Genomic DNA, 20,153 nt, shown 5'->3' with positions numbered 1-20,153 from the left:
TTTTCCCGCTCATTTGCAAATTAGGTTTGCAATTATTTAACCTAACAAATTACATCTAAAAAAAAAATGCATCGCACCAATTTCATTCCTATCCTCTTGCCTTTTTTTTTGAAGAAAATATTTTCTACACTTTTAGGTTTGCAATTATTTAACCTAACAAATTCCATCTAAAAAAAATGCATCGCACCAATTTTATTCCTATCCTCTTGCCTTTTTTTTTTGAAGAAAATATTTTCTACCGTAATCCTTATTTATTAATTTTGTTACGTCTGCAACAACTTAACCTAATTTTTTTCCGCTTACTTGCATTATTAGGTTTGCAATTATTCAACCTAACAAATTTCATCTAAAAAATGCATTGCACACCAATTTCATTCCTATCCTCTTGCCTTTTTTTTTGAAGAAAATATTTTCTAGCATATCAATGATCTTACGGGTTAAATATTATTTATTGGTCTCTATTATAGTCAAGAAAACCCGTGCGACGCACGGGTCAAAAGTCTTGTAATTTTGTTAAGTCTGCAACAACTTAACCTAATTTTTTCCCGCTTATTTGCAAGTTAGGGTTGCAATTATTTAACCTAACAAATTTCATCTAAAAAAATGCATCGCACCAATTTTATTCCTATCCTCTTGCCTTTTTTATTGAATCAAATATTTTCTATTCTAATCCTTATTTATTAATTTTGCAGCAACTTAACCTAATTTTCTTTTATAATATTTTCAGATTTCATACATTTTATGAAGTGTTTTATTTTGTCTACTACAGATTATCACGTGTTATTTTTTTCACCGTTACCAATTATATATTGCATTTTATTATTCGTATGTCAATTTCTTTACAATAAACCCGAGCGGAGCACGGGTCAAAAATCTAGTTATAAGTAAATTTTAAAACTACCCTTTCAAGAAAATCCTTATTTATTAATTTTGTTACGTCTGCAACAACTTAACCTAATTTTTTCCCGCTCATTTACTTTATTAGGTTTGCAATTATTTAACCTAACAAATTCCATCTAAAAAATGCATTGCACATCAATTTCATTTCTATCTGCTTGCCTTTTTTTTTTTGAAGAAAATATTTTCTACCATATCAATGATCACGTATGATCCTTCTATTTTATGTTTTTTTTTGTCAAGAATTTACACTTTTTTTTATTTTTTTTAATTTCATGCCTTTTTTTTGACATCCTTATCCTTATTCATTAATTTTGTTACGTCCAACTTAACCTAATTTTTCCCCGCTCATTTGCTTTATTAGGTTTGCAATTATTTAACCTAACAAATTCCATCTAAAAAATGCATTGCACATCAATTTCATTTCTATCCGCTTGCCTTTTTTTTTGAAGAAAATATTTTCTACCATATCAATGATCACGTATGATCCTTCTATTTTATATTTTTTTTTGTCAAGAATTTACACTTTTTTTTTATTTTTTTTAATTTCATGCCTTTTTTTTGACATCCTTATCCTTATTCATTAATTTTGTTACGTCTGCAGCAACTTAACCTAATTTTTTCCCGCTCATTTGCTTTATTAGGTTTACAATTATTTAACCTAATAAATTCCATCTAAAAAAATGCATTGCACACCAATTTCATTCCTATCCGCTTGCTTTCTTTTTTGAAGAAAATATTTTCTACCATATCAATGATCACGTATGATCCTTCTATTTTATACTCTTTTTTTTGTCAAGAATTTTACACTTTTTTTTTGGATTTTTTTTTAATTTCATGCCTTTTTTTATTTACATCCTTATTTATTAATTTTGTTATGTCTACAACAACTTAGCCTAATTTTTTCCCGCTCATTTGCTTTATTAGGTTTGCAATTATTTAACCTAACAAATTCCATCTAAAAAAATGCATTGCACACCAATTTCATTCTTATCCGCTTGCTTTTTTTTTTGAAGAAAATATTTTCTACCATATCAATAATCACGTACGATCCTTCTATTTTATACTTTTTTTTTGGTCAAGAATTTTACACTTTTTTTTTGGATTTTTTTTAATTTCATGCCTTTTTTATACATCTTTATTTATTAATTTTGTTACGTCTACAACAACTTAACCTAATTTTTTCCCGCTCATTTGCTTTTATTAATTTTGCTACGTCTGTAGCAACTTAACCTAATTTTTTTCCCGCTCATTTGCTTTATTAGGTTTGCAATTATTTAACCTAACAAATTTCATCTAAAAAAAATGCATTCCACACCAATTTCATTCCTATCCGCTTGCCTTTTTTTTTGAAGAAAATATTTCCTACCATATCAATGATCTTACGGGTTAAAGATTATTTATTGGTCTCTATTATAGTCGAGAAAACTCGTGCGACGCACGGGTCAAAAGTCTAGTTATATTTAATTTGTTAAAACATTTAGGGCCCGTTTGTTACGGATTAAAATAAAAGTGATTTTGACATAAAATAATTTAGAGATTATATTTTAGAGATTTTATGAAAAATCATAATCTATTTTGCGTTTGTTTACCGTAATAAAAATCACTTTTTTTAAACAAATAATCTAGTTTGTTTGGATACAACTATATAAAAGGGATTTTTTGTTACAAAATTAGCTCAATCTTTTAAACAATATTTTCTCTCTCCTCTAAAAAAAATCTATTTTTTGAGAAGCTGCTCTTAACAGCTTCTCATTTGAAGCTGTTTTTAGATTTTTTTTAAATTCTGATTTTTTTAAAAAGCTGTAACAAACGGATACAAAACTCTTAAAAGTGATTATTTTTTTTTAAATAAGTGATTTTTTTTAAAAAAAAACTATAACAAACGGGCTCTTAAATTCATATCCATGTCTCTTATTTTGATCATCAAGCGGGTATCCGAATGCCTACAAAACCATGTTAATTTTTCCCCATGAGAACTAGGGGGCGTAACAACCAAATCGGCGACCTGAAGATCCTAGAGATCAAATCCAAACAAATTAAATAGATTGAGTGTTTATTCATATTCAAATTTAAATTGAACCAAACCAATCAAACTTAACCTTTATCTGCCTATCATACTTATTTCTAATCTTAACATACATGCTAACAATGATGCTTAACCCTAATCCTAATGAGTTTAAGCGGGAAGTAATGCTGGCCGTTGATTCCATCAGAACAGATCTCCACACATTCCATCTCACTTTCTTTGGGCGCCAACTGCATCACAGCCGTTAATCTGCATTCACACATCACAATACCCATTAAATACTATCACCAATAAACAATGACAATGTCTGCCATTTCAATTAGGTAGCCACTTAAACAGATCTCTCTACTCCTATTCTCAATAAACATCTTTCCACCACTTTGTAAATCGTGATTCTTCCACTTCTTCCTCTCGGCTTCGGCTTCTACATCTGTGTCTCCACTTCTTCCTCTAGGTTTCTTCTTCTGCATCTCATCTGTATACATATCCTTATATGCCTAGATACGCCCCTTTGTGTTCAGTAAAAAGGAAGAACATTGTTGAATGATTATTCAATACAGGTGCATTCAGATAAGTGTATTAGGAAGATTTAATTCATTGTTGGCGTTGTATCTCGCTCCGACTTCGAAACTTCTGTCATCGGCAAGGCAAGACCATGGTCGCATCCCACAAGAAGTTAAATAACATGTAGCTTCACGTTGATTCTCCTCCATTTCCTGTCAATTTCGTACTCTCTCTCTCTCTCCATATCTCTCTATAGTTATCATATAGGATTCATCCATCGAAAACTTTAATTACTTATTTTTGTTCACAATTCCAATTTCTTTTGTTGATTTTTTTGTTGATTTCTTTATGTAATTTTTTGGAATCATCAAGGTAAGTGTGATTAAAAAAAACTCCTGCAATTTCGGTGTCAAGCGTTTGGGATTGCCTTTGCAGATCTTTAAGAATTCTGTTGTGGCGTGTTTTGAGTTTTGGTGTCATGTTAGGTCTTATTGCATTTTGTTTTGCCTATCTGCGTTAATCTCCATGAACAAATGGTGTAGTTTGGATTGATGCAGACATTTTTGTCATCCAATATTAATGTATCAAGGTGTTTTTTATGATCATAACAATTTGTTTTCATTGTGCACAGAATTATCATATACAATAAATCAAACTGCTACTATATATTTGATCCTAAATCCACATCTATTATGATGTTGTTCCTGTAATTTTTTCTCTAACTTTATTTATTCCATTACATGTTTGGTTTGTTTGCAAGTGAATTGATGATATTTAACTAGATTTTACCATAATGTATTATAATGTTAATAAATTGATTGATACTTTAAAATATCATGTGTATTTTTTCTTTTCAAACACACCAATATGTCGATTGATGCTGACCTTTAATGATTGTGCTTTCCTCTTCACTATGTGTTTATAAATTGAAAATATGATTGCCAATTATAATTAGTTACAGAAATGAACAAGTAAATTTAAAAAAAAAAAGCAACCACAAATCTAAATACAATATATCAAAACAGAAATTCAATACTTAACATGCCTTCATGATCTTCCTGTTATAATGTAGTGCTTTTATAGTAACATGCTTTTAAACAGAAATTCTATACTGAACACATCATTTATGAATCACAATATGCTCCTGCGTTTAATTGGTAGTCCTCCTTTGTGTTGTTTCTATAGTTAGTTATGATTGGTGTAGGGTAGACCTTAATTGCGGTTTGTTTTTTATATGATATTACCACACAATTTTAATGTCACCACACGCCCAACATCATTCATTATCTGTTTTGAGATTTTTGTTAAAGTAGCTTATGTTTTCCAAGCAAACTATGCCTATAATTGAACTTATAATTATAATATCAACGATCTAAAAGTTTGGTTTTTTTTTTTAAAGTAAAAAATGAATCTGGAACATACATAGCAAAATTACATTCATTTATGAATCATTGCATATGCATGTTGATTTAGATTAATGTTTGTTTGTCTTTGTGCAGCAAAAGTGGATTGGTCAGCTACTATTGACGGGTGATCGTGACAATTGGTTTATAGTTCGTGCTTTTATCTAACTGTTTATTTCCATTTATCTAAAGTACTCCATCTGCGACAATTGGTCGAAATTCTCGGTTCTGAATTAAGATGGTTTGCAGACTTGAATGATCCAACATTTCCTTTCCTTATAATCTATTTTTTTTCTCCCTTTCTTAACTCAAAAATTTGAATTTCCACACATCTCCAAATATTTGTTTTTAGAGTTAGGATATGAGTGTTAGTCTCTCTCTTCTTCATGTTTCTCTTCAAATTTCATTGCTGCTTTAGCAAAGGCACATTCTAATTCATCTAAAAATTTCTCTGCATTTTTTTTAGAGGAACAAGAGCAGGAGAGGGAGAGATCGACACCAAAGTTATTGATCAGTGATTGCAGTGACCACTTCAACAGGGTGGGAGCTAGCTGTAGAGTGCGTTTGCTTTTCTGCTATGTGCTGGTTGTTGTGCTGCTGCCTGGCAGGTTTGGTGATGGCTGAAGCGTGTTTATGCCACTGTGATGCAGTCCTGTTTTTTTGGGAGCTTTATAGGATTTCCTTTGCTATTTGCTCCTGCTGTTTGTGTTTTGTTTTGTTCCTGTTATCTGTTAGAATGGAACATAGGAGGTTTTTTAATGAGCTTTAGGTGGTGACAGTTTGGTTGCCTTATGTTATTGGTGCCTATTTGTACTCTTTGGTTGCCTTATGTTATTGGTGCCTATTTGTACTCTTTTCCTCCGTGCAAGCATAGTGCTTCTTGCGCTAGCTTTGCTTAATATATTTAAAAAAGCTACCAACTATTTTGATGTTTGTTGAAAATTGATATTTACTTTCCAAATTGATATTTGGAAAGCATGTCCTATATTGAAAGACATTATTCAGAAATTGAGTTTACGTGCCAATCTGCATTTTGTTTTTGAAGTAGTGCCAATCTGCATATTGTTAAATGAGTTTCTCCATGAATAATATGTTACTTACTGTTTGAATATATATGACCCGTGCGGTAGCACGGGTATACGATCTAGTATGTATCTGTTTCACATCATTCTAAACAAATCACTCAAAACATGAACTGGATTATACTTTATTGTTAACGAGTGCCCGGAGCATTCTTCAAGGACAATAAGTAATAAGTATTTATGAAAATGTATGTAATTAATGCATTGGAAATCAAAATATTTGACTTTTTAAAAGAATAATGGTTTATTTTAGAATTCTTAAAGAATGCTTCAGAGACCCTTGTTAACTAGACCATTTCTTTTATTTGGCACTATATTAGAAGTGTTCTCTTATAAAATATGGTATGTTCATTCATGTAATTTTCATTTATTTTAGTTTATTTGTTTGTTTGAAGTATAAAACAAATCTATAACTATTGATTAATTTTTTTTTCATAGATTTGTAAAAATAATATTTGAAAAATATCAGCCTGGTTAAATCAAAACAAACCAAATCATTCATTATCGATTTGGTTTGGTTCAGATTTCAAAAGCAAAGATGATAAAAGCCGAACAAAATCAATAAATTTTAAGGCTCAAATTTATTTTCCTACACGTAGAGTTTTTTTTTTTTTTTTTGAATAACCTTAGAGTTTGGTTAAATATCGATTTCTGCAGCTAAAATATAAAAATGTAACTTGGATTGAATGATGATATACACCTGATCTTGTCCAATTTATATATATATATATATATATTTTTTTTCTTTCTATGAAACAAATACTGACATCGGACACGACATAGACATTGACACACCAATATCGTCAACAATTTAATAAAATCTTACAATTCAGTGTAATTATGTGTCGGTGTAGATATGGGGACACCTCTGATATAAAGAGTGTATGTGCTTGGTTGGTTGTATTTTTTCGTCATGGTTGAATAGTTGAACAGAAACAACAATAAAGTGTGAATGTGAATAAACAAGAACAACGATGGAGGATCCACCATAACTGAAATGAAACTGGTAGATATGGTTGGATGTTACCATCGTTTATGTCGCAACACTTAAACTCATTAGTGTTAAGTGTAATTAGAAGAGGAAAAGCATCAACACAATTCAATGGCAGCCTCTACTACTTTCTCCAACACATTATTTCTTTCTCCCATTTCTTCTCATTCTCCTTCCAAACCCAATTGTCTTCCACTCATCATCAATTTCCCAAGATCCCATTTCAAACAACCACCACTAACCACCACTTTTTGTTCCTCCCATGCCGCCGCAGCTAATGCTCCTCCTCAACAACACACTATTCCCATTGAATTAAGTATGTCTCTTTCATTACCACTTATTTATTTATGTATGCTCTATGCAGTATAGACACGGACACCAACACATGTAATTTGAGAAAATGACATAGTTGAATATATTTGTCTGACACACATTTAATTAGAAGTGTTGGTGCTACTAAGTTTACGAGAATTGACAACATTATACTTTGTCCATGGTTATATTTTGTAGGGTATCCTGTTGTTGCATATCGATAAGATTCTTGAAATTTTGCCTCATAGGTAAGCAGTAAGCTAACTCAACTCAACTCAACAAACATTTGTGAATCAACAAGCAAACTCTTCACCTTGTTTCTTGTTTCAGGTTTCCTTTTTTATTGGTAGATAGAGTGATTGAATACAATCCTGGAGTTTCTGCTGTTGCTATAAAGAATGTTACAATCAATGACAATTTCTTTCCTGGTCATTTTCATGAAAGACCTATCATGCCGGGTGTTCTCATGGTTGAGGTTACAACTCTGCTCTTTTTCTCTTTAAATTCATTGAATCACTCGCACATATACCAGATGCAAAACTCCAGACACATCGACACTGATAATAACTTGAAAAATAGAAGTAATTGAATATAATTACATATGTCTTTATCGATTGGTTTCGGTGTTACCTAGCTTTTCAAACCCTCTCCACCATCAATGTAAACACTCACAGGTCTGATATTCACATCCTTTTAGCAGCCTTTTGCCATCTCTGTTGGACTACGATCATTCCATAGTACTGGGCACTGGCTAATAAACAATGATTCGTACCAGCTTCTCACTGTGAATCATATTGATGGCTTTGAAATGTTGTTCTTGGTCGATTTAAAGAAGTTTTAGTTCTTTCTGTGCATAAATTGTAATTGCCTGCCAAAATACTTTTGCTGACGATCATTCAAACAAATCTTTTTCTTCCTTGGTTATATAACATCCAAACTAGTTGTCATCCTTACCATCTTGCTGAGTTGTCTTTCCAGTAATGATCATCTTTCCAACATCTGCAATACCCTCCTCGAGTTGTCTTTCCAACCATGCTTTGTGCAGCACATATTATATTTGTCATTTTTTAAGGTTTTATTTATAAGTTATAACAAGCTTCAAGGTTAGTAAGCTTTAGCTTGTAGAGTAGTGTTAGAATATGCAAACAGATGTCGCATAATGTTGGAGATGTACCTTAATAATTTACAATATCCTAAATCATCTCTAAGGATCGGTTTCCATATTTCTTTATATTTTATGGTTTGTTTCCTTGATAGATTAGGATTAGGAGTCTAAAACTAGTGTTTAAATTTGATAAAAACACCAGAAAGAGCTCAATATCCATCTGAAACTAGTGTCTTGTTTTCTTCATTGAACCAGTTTACAATAACCTTTGATTCCTTGTAAGACGGTACAGATCATTAATCATACTACTTAGATTCCAATTTCTCAAAAGTTGAAAGACCTTTGGAGTGGATATAAACAACCAATGTATGCAATTTTCCAGAGTTTGCGGATTAGCTTGAGAACTGTTGTTTTATGCAAACAACATAACAGGAAAAAAGAAATATGGTTTATGTTATGATGTACTTTAAAAGCGGACATGAATGTGAGATCTTTGTTGCAGGCAATGGCACAAGTTGGTGGTTTGGTAATGTTACAGCCTGATGTGGGTGGTTCTCGTGCAAACTTCTTCTTTGCCGGAATAGACAAAGTGCGATTTCGTAAACCCGTGATTGCAGGGGACACCTTAGTTATGATAATGACACTTACCAAGCTGCAGAAGCGATTTGGAATTGCCAAGATGGATGGTAAGGCATATGTTGGTGGTGAAGTTGTATGCGAGGGTGAGTTTTTGATGGCTATGGGGAGCTAATAAGTATAGCACATTCATTCCTTCCTTCCTAGATGAATTTGCTTCATCTTTTAGTTTACTGCTCTTGCTATTGAATGCAGGACTTTGTGAACGTTTAATTTATGCATTCTCAATGAAATCTATCTAAATATTTTGTTCTTTGTGACTTTGAAAAAGGAATCTATCTGAATACTTATGCAATCCAATTTATCGTTACATTTGTTTTATCTTCTTGCTTATGACAAAGGTTAGACTTTGTATGCATATTGGCTACACATGTATGGATCAAACAGATATATAGGTAAATGCAAGGTTTATCTACAATGACTACATCTAAGAACAGACAAGATAAATGCATCCAACATTAGAACATGAATTAAATTTGTCATGGAGTAGCACACTTAGGAAAAAGCTTCATTTGCAACTGTCTAGCATCTCAGTTCAATTATCTACATAAATTGTTTTTGTTTACAAGCCAAGAGCACCAAGGGGGGTCTTCCCTTGTCCAGCTTCAAAGTAGAAAATCAGCATAGCCAACATAGCAAGCCTAGCATGCTTAATCTCAGCCAGTTTCAATCTCTCTAGCTTCTCTGTATCTGGAATGTAAACTCCGTTTTCGATGGTACCAGCAAGGGACAATGGGTCGAAGAATTTTCCCCCTGGGTAGCCTTGTTCTCCGGTTGCATTAGCAAAGTTCTCGGCGGTTTTTGACCATGGAGTGGCCCATTCGATTGACTGTGAATCCGGGTTGAAGAAATCGACCCATCTCTTGCTCTCTACCCACCCCATGAGAATCAACTGAGTGCCTAGAAGAGTACCAAAGGAGAATGGAGCAATTGCATTGGGGTCAGCTCCAGCCTCAAACCATGGAACTCCACTCCATGCCTGACCAACAAAGATGCCTAGAACTGCAGCCATTGCCCACCTTCCATGAATAAGCTCAGCTTCTCTGTACCATTTGAGAAATGCTGGGTCCTTGCCAAGGCCTAGTGGGTCAAAACCAAAGTCACCTGGTAATCTACAATTGAAAAACATTAAACAAGTCATAATTGATTCAGTGAATAACAATTGATTTTGAGTTAACTAATTTTGTATAATTGATTCAGTGAGAACTGCGTTGAACATAAAATGATTTATGTTTGAATAAATTTAAGTAAACGTGTGGAAGGCTAAAAATCATTATAGAAGCAAAAGCTACAAATTGTGAAAAAATAATCAATTCTAAAGGTAAAATCGATTTAAGTTAAGTGGACTTACGATCCATCGAGCCATTCTGGGTCGACGAGGTTTCCACCAAATCTAACACCAGGGATCCATGACTTCTTTGGTGCAGAAGCAGCAGCAGCAACAATAAGTCTTTTAGGACTACCAGCTGCAGCACCACCTTTGGCTCCAATAGCAGTAGTAGCTAACAAGGTTTGGCTCCTCTTACCTCCAGATAAGAAGGAAGATCCCAAACCATTCAACACAGCACCAGATGTTGCAGCTGCCATTTGTCTTATCTTTTACACTCACTATAGAGATGAAGAGTAATAGTCTAATAGAGACTGGTTTTGTAGTTCACTTGGCAATTGAACTAGTTAGAGAGTATTTTATGTGTGTGAGAGAGAACCTGAAGGGGTTTTCAAAGAAGGCCATGTAGGACAATGAAATCTAAACAAGAAATCTTAAGGTATATCGTGGATAGATTTTGGACCAATAGGAAATGGATTTCCATCCTAAGCTGATTTGGCTTCCAACCACGTGGACACCATGTTCCACTCCACTGTGCTCTTTCTATCTTTTGCTATTATGAAAGATAATTTGGAAGACATACAAATCCAAACAAAACCCAATTTAATGAAGCAAAGGTGTGTCTGAGGCTCTCATCATTGGGTGCTTCTTGACCACACAAAAAAATGGTATCAATATATCTGCTGTGTTTTTTTCACACAGTATATATCTAACAAAAGCAACAAAATTATCTTCAGAGAGTAACTTATTTGGACGCTATTACAACCTTTATTTTTTATTCGATATTCTAACAAATTTTTTAAAATGGTTTGGAATTTTATATTTTTTTGGTGCCATTGGATGAAATCAACTTATGTCCCACTATTTTGCATGAATTCAATTTTTAAAGTGTAGACTCATAATGATTTAAACCAATAAGAGAGTGACTATTAGATAGAATATTTAAAAGTGAGTGTTGCTAACATTATTCTTGTTTCTATCTTTCTCTTAACCACTTATCCTCACTCCTCTAAATAATTTATTTTAATCATTCATTCATCATTCTATCTTAATTAAGATAAACTAATGGTACCAATGGCACCAAAGGTCAATGACACCCAAATATTTTCCTTTACCAGATGGGTGAGGAGGAAAAAAGGAAAATTATATTGGGAAAAAGGTTTCTTTCCAAAACAAAAAATGTAAAAAAGGTTATAATGACTATTAATGAATAAAATAGCAGCATAAATAAATGAATAAATGTACTCCAAAGTTGTTTTTGTTTTTTTCTTCTCTCAAGTCTCAACCCTCCCAATTCATTATGAGCAGATAGCTCGTCAAAAGACAAGTAAACATGATCAAACATGATCAAATATTGTTTCAACTAAAATTCAAAGCCATGTTAAATTCAAATAATTCAACTTAAGTAAACTTAAATCTTAAGTTAAGCATAATAAAAGAATCTAAATAAAATAAAGGGAAAAGGTAAAAACAATCTGTATAAACTATAAACCTCAAATTAAAAAAATAAAAATATCCACATGGATCAATTAGTTAATGACATGTATGGTGCAGAACTTTTCACACGTGACCTTTGTTCATTCATTTTTTCTTACACAGGTGCAATTGCAAACATTAAACAACTCAAAAACCCAGAAACATAATCCATGAATTAATGTTTATGTTAATCAAAGATTGATGAAATGTCCAACCTATTCTCAAGAAGCTTCCACTGTCTATGGTTTCCATGCTCCAATCTTCCTTCTCCTAAACCACCACCTTCTCAAACCCTTCTTCCATTTTCTACTCCAACCCCACTTCCCAGAAGATTCTTCACCTTCACCACTACTCACCACACCCCTACACTTCTCAATTCAACTTCATCTTCAACCCCTTCTCCTCAAGAAGAACATGAAGAACTTGATGTCATCTCTTCAACTGGTAAGCTTCATCTAACTCTCAAGCTTTTAGTTTTTTTTCCTTTTTCTTTCTTGGGTTTTTGTCTATTTTCCATTTTGGTTAGTGAGGTGTTTTTTAATTTTTTTTTTCTTCATATAAAAGTTAGTTATACTAATTAGTTACACTAATTATTTTATTAAAGTATTAGACATAAAAGTTAGTTATGTCTACAAATACATTTGATCTGTTGGTGCGTAGATTCGAACCTGCAATTCCCAATTACGGTGTGTGATTTTCGTCACACTATTTGACAAAAAAAAGAAGAGTTAGTTAGTTATTCAAGTGTAACTAACTAACTAACTAATGTGTGTAACTAATTAGTATAACTAACATTCAAATCTACTACTTTGAAAAAGGGTATTTTTCGTTGATACTTGTGGTTTGTTCATCATACTTGAGGATTTGTTTGCTTTGACAGAGCATCCGGATGGAAGTTTTTTGTTCACATTTGGCAATGCTAGCGAGATTAGAGAAAAGATAGCCGAGTTAAACAAACAGAAACTCGTGCCTGAGGGTGGTGTTGATGAAGAAGGTGTTAGTGTTTTGGCAAGTGATGATGGTGTTGAACAAATGAGCAATGAGGATGATAGTAACTTAAGGGGAGAAATTGAATCATCTTCAACTGTGGTAGTTGGTGTTGCTGATCAAAATCCTCCGCTTCTCGAGAGTGAAAACGAAAGCAGTGTTGTTCTTGATAGCGAACCTGAGAGTGAGACACCTGTGATCAATGACTTGCAAGTAATTGATAAACATTTTAAGTTGGATTCAGTTGATGATAGTGATGATCAACATGGAGTTTGTAGTGAAGATGTTGCTGCTGCTGCTGTTGAGCATAATGTTGTTCCGAGTGTGTCTGAGGAAGAAGATTCTCAAGTTGGTAGTCACAAAGAAGAAGTTGTCGTTTCAACAGTTTCTCCAGCAGAGTCAGATGTGTTTTCTGATCTGAGTAGTGGTCCTTCTTTGGAAACTGAAGAGAAAGAAGAAGGTGATATTTTGACTTATGTGGTGTCTCCGTAAACAACATTGTCCATTGAAGTTTTTGATAGTTATTGTTCTGTTTGTCAGGTAGAAGGCTAACATTGAAGTTGCTCATCTCTCTACAGTTGACAATGGCAATAGTGTGGATAGAGCAGCAAACGGCGTAGCAGGTGGTATTGATGCTGCTGACTTGACTGAATTGGTGGAAGTATCCACTTCTTTAGAGTCTGGTAGTGTTGATGCCGACAGAAGTGAATTGGAACAAGTATCCACTTCTTTAGAGACCGAGCAAGATGGTTACAGTGCAACAGACAATCTTAGTGGTAGTGTTGATGTTGACATATCTGAATCGGTACCAGAGTCCACTTCTTCAGGGTCTGAACAAGTTGATTGTAATGCAAGAGAAAATCTGACTGGCAGCATTGATGCCAAAACAAGTGAATCGGTGCCAGTATCAATTTCTTCAGAGTCAGAGCAAGTTGGTTATGGTGCAACAGACAATGTGACTGGTAGTGTCTGTACTGACATAAGTGAACTGGAACATGTATCCACTTCTTTACAGTCTGAGCAAGATGGTTATATTGCAACAGACAATCTGACTGGCAGTGTTGAGTCTGACATAACTGAATCTGCGCTGGTATCCACTTTTTCAGAGTCTGAACAAGATGGTTTTAGTGCAACAAGCAATCTGACTGGCAGTGTCGATGTTGACATGAGTGAATCAATGCCAGTATCCACTACCATAGAGTCTGAACAAGTTGGTTATATTGAAACAGACAATCTGAGTGGCAGTGTCGATGCTGAAATGAGTGATTTGGTGCCAGTATCCACTACCTTAGAGTCTGAAGAAGTTGGTTACAGTGAAACAGACAATCTTACTGGCAGTGTTGATGCTGACAAAACTGAATTTGTGCCAGTATCCACTTCTTCAGACTCTGAACAAGTTGATTATAGTGCAACAGACAATGAGACTGGCAGTGTCGATCCTGACATGAATGGAGTTGTGCCATTATCCACTTCCTTGGAATCGGAACAAGTCGATTATAGTGCAACAGACAACCTAACTGGCAGTCTTGATATTGCAAGAAGTGAATTGGTGCCAGAATCCTTCTCTTTAGAGTCCGTACAAGCTAATGATAGCGAAACAAATGATATGGCTGGCTGTGTCGATGCTGAAAATAGTGAATTAGTGTCAATATCCACATCTTTAGAGTCCAAACAAGTTGATTATAGTGCAACAGACGATCTGGCTGGCAGTGTTGATACTAATGATAGTGAATTGGTGCCAATGTCGACTTCTTTAGAGTCTGAGCAAGTTGATTATAGTGCAACAGACAACCTGACTGGCAGTGCTGATGCCACAATAAATGAATTGGTGCAAGTATCCCCTTCCTTAGAGTCCAAACAAGTTGATTACAGTGCAACAGACAATCTGGCTGGAAGTGTTGATGCTGACAATATTGATTTGGTGCCAATATCTACTTTAGAGTCTAAACAAGTTGATTATGGTGCAACTGACAACCTGACTGGTAATGTTGATGACGGCATAACAAGTGAGTTGGTGCCAGTACCGACTTCTTTAGACTCTGAACCGTCTGTTAATAGAGAAACAATCCACCAGATTGATGGTGTTGATGCTGAGTTTAGTGAGGCCGTGCCAATATCCACTTCTTTAGAGGCTGAACAAGTTGATTATAGTGCAACGGACAACCTGACTGCCGTTGTTGATACCGAGTTAAGTGAACTGGTGCCATTATCCACTTCCTTAGAACCTGAACAAGCTAATTATAGTACAACAGGCAACTTGACAGGCGGTGTTGATACTGACTTATGTGAGTCGGCACCGGTATCTACTTCTTTGGGGTCTGACGATGATGAAAGCAATCGCCATGTCGTGGATGACTCAGTTGATGCAAGTGAAATGAAAAAGTCAGCATTGGTTAGTTTTATTTCCTTTCCTTATGGAGGGCTATAATTCACACTTTACTGGGTGTATGATTTTCTTTGAGTGCATTAACATTTTTAATATGATTTCTGTGTCAATTTTGTGTTTAGTTGGATGATTTGGTTCCATCCTCAGACTTGGCAAACAAAATAGATGTTGGAAATATTGAAAGAAGTGATTATGAAAATCCAATACTTAATACGGTACCAGAGATACATTCAGTTCAGATGGCTAGTGATGGGTATGCCAACTATTTCTCTTTTCTGTATTCTAAATTACGTTTGCTCTTTCTGCACACGGTCTTCAGTATGTGGTTAGGTAAATGTATTCACACTGGTAAAACTTTCACCTTTTTCGTTGAAAAGAAATGTTTCTGGGCAACATTCTAGTTGCTGAATTTGGTAATAAAGCTACAATTTTCAAAGTCTGAGAATGATATAGAGGTTCTTTATGGTGCAATTTAAATATGGGATTTGTTAGGAATGAAACATTGATTTTTTAATTGTCATCTCAAGCAATAGACAAAAACTATCATTGTTGAAATACTATTATCTAGGTTTGATGCTCATCAAACCCTTTTTCATGGCTCTTGCTGGTTGATTAATTGAATGTGTACAGGGAAAATATTTCAAGAACGGAGCTTTTTCTAGTTTCTGGTGCTGCTTGCTTGCCTCATCCCTCTGAGGTACCGTCCTGGCATTAATAGGGATTAGAAATGAAGTCAGGTTAAACTTGCAAATGACTGAATGCCTGAATTTCAGTACCCTAATTTAATCAAACTTTGAAAAGATATATTTTCTTAATTTTGCTAGGGCATAATGCAGGGTTGCTTTCTGTTAATAATTAATCATTATTGCAAATTTGTGATTTTCCCTTGTTCTAGCTTATAAAATTATGGTATTGAAAAAATTGTTATTGTCATTGCTTTTGTTTCTGTTTTGGTGTTGTTGATATGTTTGATGTTTTTAAATGACAAGCTACACCATAAATTTCTGCGAGTACTTGTGTGTGTCGAGTGATAGAAGTAGATGAAATTTGGAACGTAATGAAATTGTTAAATTTCTAGGAGTACTTGTGTGTCTTGGTTTGTCCTCAGCTGTGGGATTTAGCATCTATGTTGTTAGTTGTTGAATCTCCCAAATGATTTATTTACTCAAGTCTAGAAGTGATGTAGCCCGCAATATGTAATTGCAAATCATTCTGATGAGAAATTTGACCGCCTACGCTTGTTATATTTTAAGTGATTTTGGCTTGAATCCTTAAAGTAGATGGAAAATAATCCTACTAATAACATCTTTCAGGAACTGACTAGTCGAGAAGATGCTTATATTATTTCTCCCCTAAACTGGCTAGTTGTGGCTGATGGAGTTGGTCAGTGGTCACTTGAAGGTATCCTTTCTGCACAGAATGTTAGTTTAAATTCAAACTCCGATAGTACAATTGAATCATCAAATTGATATCTACCAAATATATTTTTATTTTCCTCGTTGTAATTTGTGAACTTGTGTTTACTATTATGAAAACATTATTTCCATTTGTTGGACTGAGTAAAGAGTATCTTTTCAAGGTTCCATTATCAAACCTCTGATCTTGTATTTTTCAGTTGTAAACTAGATTTATAGACCAGAAATAATTATGCAGGGAGTAATACTGGAGTGTATATCAGGGAACTCATGGGAAATTGTGAAGATATCGTGTCAAATTGTGATAACATTTCAACGATAAAACCTGCAGAAGTTCTTATCAGAAGCACCGCTGAAACACATTCTCCAGGGTCATCTTCTGTTTTGGTTGCTTATTTTGATGGACTGGTAAATGATTTTCTGTTTGTGCGAAATAGTTCAAATTTGAACAGAATAAGTGGGTAGCTCAAATGAATGATAAGGCAGTGCCAGATTGAGTGACGTTTTAGTTATTCATTCAATTGATACTACATTCTAAGTTACCTCATAGTATTACGTTTGTGTCAATATGTCCGGAATTATGTTATAGTACTGCTAGTGTGATTTGAGTTCGCTATGCTATTTTGTGTATCAGCTTTCCTACATATCTAACATGCTTCTGTATGAGTAAATATATACTGTGTTGTATTCTTTGATTAAGATATTGTTCATGTTTGTAAGTGCCATTTGAGGAATTATCCTAGTTTATAAAAATAAATCTTAGAATTTGGGTTGAGCATAACTCTACCATATAAAATCGGCTTGTAAGGGGAGAATTGTCCAAACTTTATACTACTTAGGCCATATCTCGAGACAATGTGGGAATAAACCTACCCTTCACACCCAACACAATGAAGGTGTTGGAGGTTGCAAAGACGACACAACCCAAATGCAGCAATTAGGTGGCTAGGGGAAGGCCTCAATTAGAGTGGAATATCCAACCCTCTCACATCGAGGCCCATTGAGCTTGGAGTGTTGACGATGCAAGCAACCCAACAGCTGATCTAGTATAAGCTCTGATACCAACTTAGAATTTATCTTGGGCTTAACGTAACCATTTAAAACCACCGTGTAATGTAAGAACTGCCCTTGGTTTATAAGGTCTATAAAATGCAATAATTTGCATCTTTGTCCCATTCCTTTGAAGCTTAAGCTTTTGAAATAACCGTTTCATTCGGAAGGAAAAAGCAAAGAGGCCAAACCATTGTTTTGCACGTCATGAAGCTTGTACATATTATATTTAGATAATATGAAATATGTGCAGTTAAATAAGCTGCTGGTGTCCCATTAGTTAATCCCCGGCAGACATAGATTTTGTTTACTGGCAACTTAGATTTAGGTTGCAATCATAATTGTGTCTTTACTTTTGTGTTATCTTCTGCTCAGCGATGTGAATCATGTATAGCAATTTATTTGCAGGCCCTCCATGCAGCTAACGTTGGGAACACTGGATTTATCATTATAAGACATGGCTCCATCTTCAAAACATCAAATGCCATGTTTCATGAATTCAGTTTTCCGATACATATAGTTAAAGGCGACGACCACTCAGAAATCATTGAGGTATGTAATCTACCTCCTAACATTTCCTCATTTTCACATGATCTGAGAAATGTTTGAGCATACTTCATTTGAACATTGAGGCTCAAAATTATAGAGGTGGCTTGGAGGATTTTAGATTACTAACTAATTAATAATATTCATTAAACCTACAAAAATAATTTGTATACATTGATTGAATACGATTGAAACTCAAAGCAAAATGTGTTTCAGGAGTACAAGATCGATCTAAACGATGGTGATGTGATTGTATTTGGCACAAATGGTCTTTTTGACAATCTTTATGAGAAAGAAATAGCATCAACTGTATCAAAATCACTACAAGCTAGCCTGAAACCTGAGGTTGATTCTCGCCTTTATTTCTTTCTTTTCCATCTGGATCTGTCTATTTTTCTAATGCTTACATTTAGCGATGATGAGTAGTGAAAAAATATTCTTTAGTTGATTATTTTATTCTCCACATTATATAAAATGTACTTTATTCCACACGTGTTTCAAATTCCATCATTTTGATATTTTGAATAAAGTGTGGCCTTGAGCGCTAGGCTCCCACCAAGTGGGGTCTGAAGAGGGTAGATGTGAGTAGTCTTACCACCACAAGTGGAGAGGCTTTTGTGTAAAATTTGAACATGCGATCTCTTGGTCCCAAGGTAGCAACCTTACCAATGCGTCAAAGCTCTTCCTTATCTTGATTTTTTTTAATAAAGAAAAGAAAAACATTACTACCTTGTTGAAGAGAAAAGTAGAGAACATTTCGAAAAAAAATCATCTATGAAAGTGAGAGCAAACACAACCAACCTATTGCTAACTTGTTAGCTTGGCAAAATCATGGTCAATATCAAGTTTACCATGTGCTTAAAACATCTGGTAGCTTATGCTAACATATACGTATAACTTGCAGGAAATAGCAGAAATATTGGCGACGACGGCACAAGAGGTTGGAAGATCAAGATCCACTAGAAGTCCCTTTGGTGATGCAGCTCAGGCTTTAGGCTATGTGGGTTATGCAGGTGGCAAGCTTGATGATGTAACTGTTATAGTGTCATTGGTTCAAACTACATAGCTATTTCTAGTTTATTCATCTCATTATTTATTTATATTTCACCTGCACATACAACCAGTTTGGTAAACATGATACTGAAGAGATGCAATTTTTCCAATGAACTTCCCACCTATGTAGGGATTATTACTGTATATAATGGAATGGAATGTTATGGCATTCCACTGTTTGAAAATTAAAAAATAAATAATAGAATGGAATGCAAAGTGATGACATTCATTCCACCTCATCCATTGTCTATTCTCATTTCTATATTAAATAACATTACTGAATGGAAAAGTTCCAAAAGGGAGAATCAAATGCATTATGGAAACAACTTCTGCGCTCTAAATGAAATATATGTACATTCTGCCGGTTCGATTGCCTGTCCGGTTTTTAAAAATTGGGTCCAAGTGATAATATAGTCATGGTCATGCACCTCTACTTGGATTCAGATCAAACTAAAAGTCATGATCATTTGAGGTTTGCTACGCACAACTGAAGTAAAACATACATAGTGATTTCTTTTTTTTCACTCCTAAAATGTATCCAAAAACAAATTTTTCCGTGCAGAAGAAGTATGATTCTGAACACATGTATAGTTTTTTTGGAATCAATGGCCGGAATAAAGAAGGTACCTATAGATATCATCCATTAAAGGGTTTAAAAACATGAAGTTAGCTATATGATTTGAACAAAATTCATAAAACACAAGATGGGAGCTAAAAAAATGAGCTATGCTCTTCCGTTGATGATTGAGATACATGATGGGTGGCAATATGGTACCGTAAGGCGGTGTTTTTTTCATGGTTGTAAAAATTATTCACCAGAATATAGAAGTTACAAAGATAGGCACCGTTTGTGACAAAGTTAGGAAATTAATTTTTGGTATAAAATATGCGAGGTGCTTTTATTTCCAAGGAAATGGGTGAGAATAAAATACTCACCAAACATCTTTTTCTTTT

The 20,153-nt window shown here is 34.2% G+C and overlaps 2 protein-coding genes, 1 long non-coding RNA gene and 1 pseudogene across 4 annotated transcripts; 3 read left to right on the top strand and 1 right to left on the bottom strand.

Annotated features, from left to right (window-relative positions):
* The first annotated feature begins 3,042 nt into the window (after window positions 1-3,042).
* Window positions 3,043-5,841, top strand: LOC146943558 (uncharacterized). Its single transcript, XR_015025613.1, has 2 exons — window positions 3,043-3,653; window positions 4,930-5,841. It is a non-coding gene; the product is annotated as an uncharacterized LOC146943558 (long non-coding RNA).
* A 1,039-nt stretch (window positions 5,842-6,880) lies between these two features.
* LOC146943557 (uncharacterized) lies at window positions 6,881-9,280 on the top strand (annotated as a pseudogene). Its single transcript, XR_015025612.1, has 4 exons — window positions 6,881-7,222; window positions 7,417-7,466; window positions 7,549-7,693; window positions 8,826-9,280. The product of XR_015025612.1 is annotated as an uncharacterized LOC146943557 (transcript).
* Window positions 9,281-9,406: 126 nt separating this feature from the next.
* Window positions 9,407-10,619, bottom strand: LHCB6 (light harvesting complex photosystem II subunit 6). Its single transcript, XM_085741835.1, has 2 exons — window positions 10,311-10,619; window positions 9,407-10,071 (listed from the first exon to the last, which is right to left on the bottom strand). The coding sequence occupies exons 1-2, from the start codon at window positions 10,544-10,546 to the stop codon at window positions 9,522-9,524; spliced, it is 786 nt and encodes a 261-aa protein (XP_085597961.1). The 5' UTR covers window positions 10,547-10,619; the 3' UTR covers window positions 9,407-9,521.
* Window positions 10,620-11,848: 1,229 nt separating this feature from the next.
* Window positions 11,849-19,438, top strand: LOC146943555 (uncharacterized). The gene is made up of 10 exons (XM_085741834.1): window positions 11,849-12,206; window positions 12,643-13,209; window positions 13,328-15,141; window positions 15,258-15,388; window positions 15,766-15,832; window positions 16,449-16,536; window positions 16,789-16,958; window positions 18,009-18,152; window positions 18,363-18,491; window positions 19,051-19,438. The coding sequence occupies exons 1-10, from the start codon at window positions 11,969-11,971 to the stop codon at window positions 19,210-19,212; spliced, it is 3,510 nt and encodes a 1,169-aa protein (XP_085597960.1). The 5' UTR covers window positions 11,849-11,968; the 3' UTR covers window positions 19,213-19,438.
* The last annotated feature ends 715 nt before the right edge of the window (window positions 19,439-20,153 follow it).

This window comes from Medicago sativa, chromosome 2, assembly GCF_051527215.1.
Source record: "Medicago sativa cultivar Bolivia chromosome 2, Bolivia_mono, whole genome shotgun sequence".
NCBI lineage: Eukaryota > Viridiplantae > Streptophyta > Magnoliopsida > Fabales > Fabaceae > Medicago > Medicago sativa.
The sequence above is the reverse complement of the archived record's forward strand: the minus strand, read 5'-3'. Positions and strand labels throughout refer to the sequence as shown.

Bases quoted from the DNA above. Each gene is read 5' to 3' on its own strand.
- LHCB6 (XM_085741835.1), bottom strand. From the start codon at position 10,546: ATGGCAGCTGCAACATCTGGTGCTGTGTTGAATGGTTTGGGATCTTCC. The intron at 10,072-10,310 runs GTAAGTCCACTT...TTTCAATTGTAG, and splicing joins CCAGAATGGCTCGATGGATC to ATTACCAGGTGACTTTGGTT.
- LOC146943555 (XM_085741834.1), top strand. From the start codon at position 11,969: ATGTCCAACCTATTCTCAAGAAGCTTCCACTGTCTATGGTTTCCATGC. The intron at 15,833-16,448 runs GTACCGTCCTGG...AACATCTTTCAG, and splicing joins GCTTGCCTCATCCCTCTGAG to GAACTGACTAGTCGAGAAGA. The intron at 18,492-19,050 runs GTTGATTCTCGC...TATAACTTGCAG, and splicing joins AAGCTAGCCTGAAACCTGAG to GAAATAGCAGAAATATTGGC.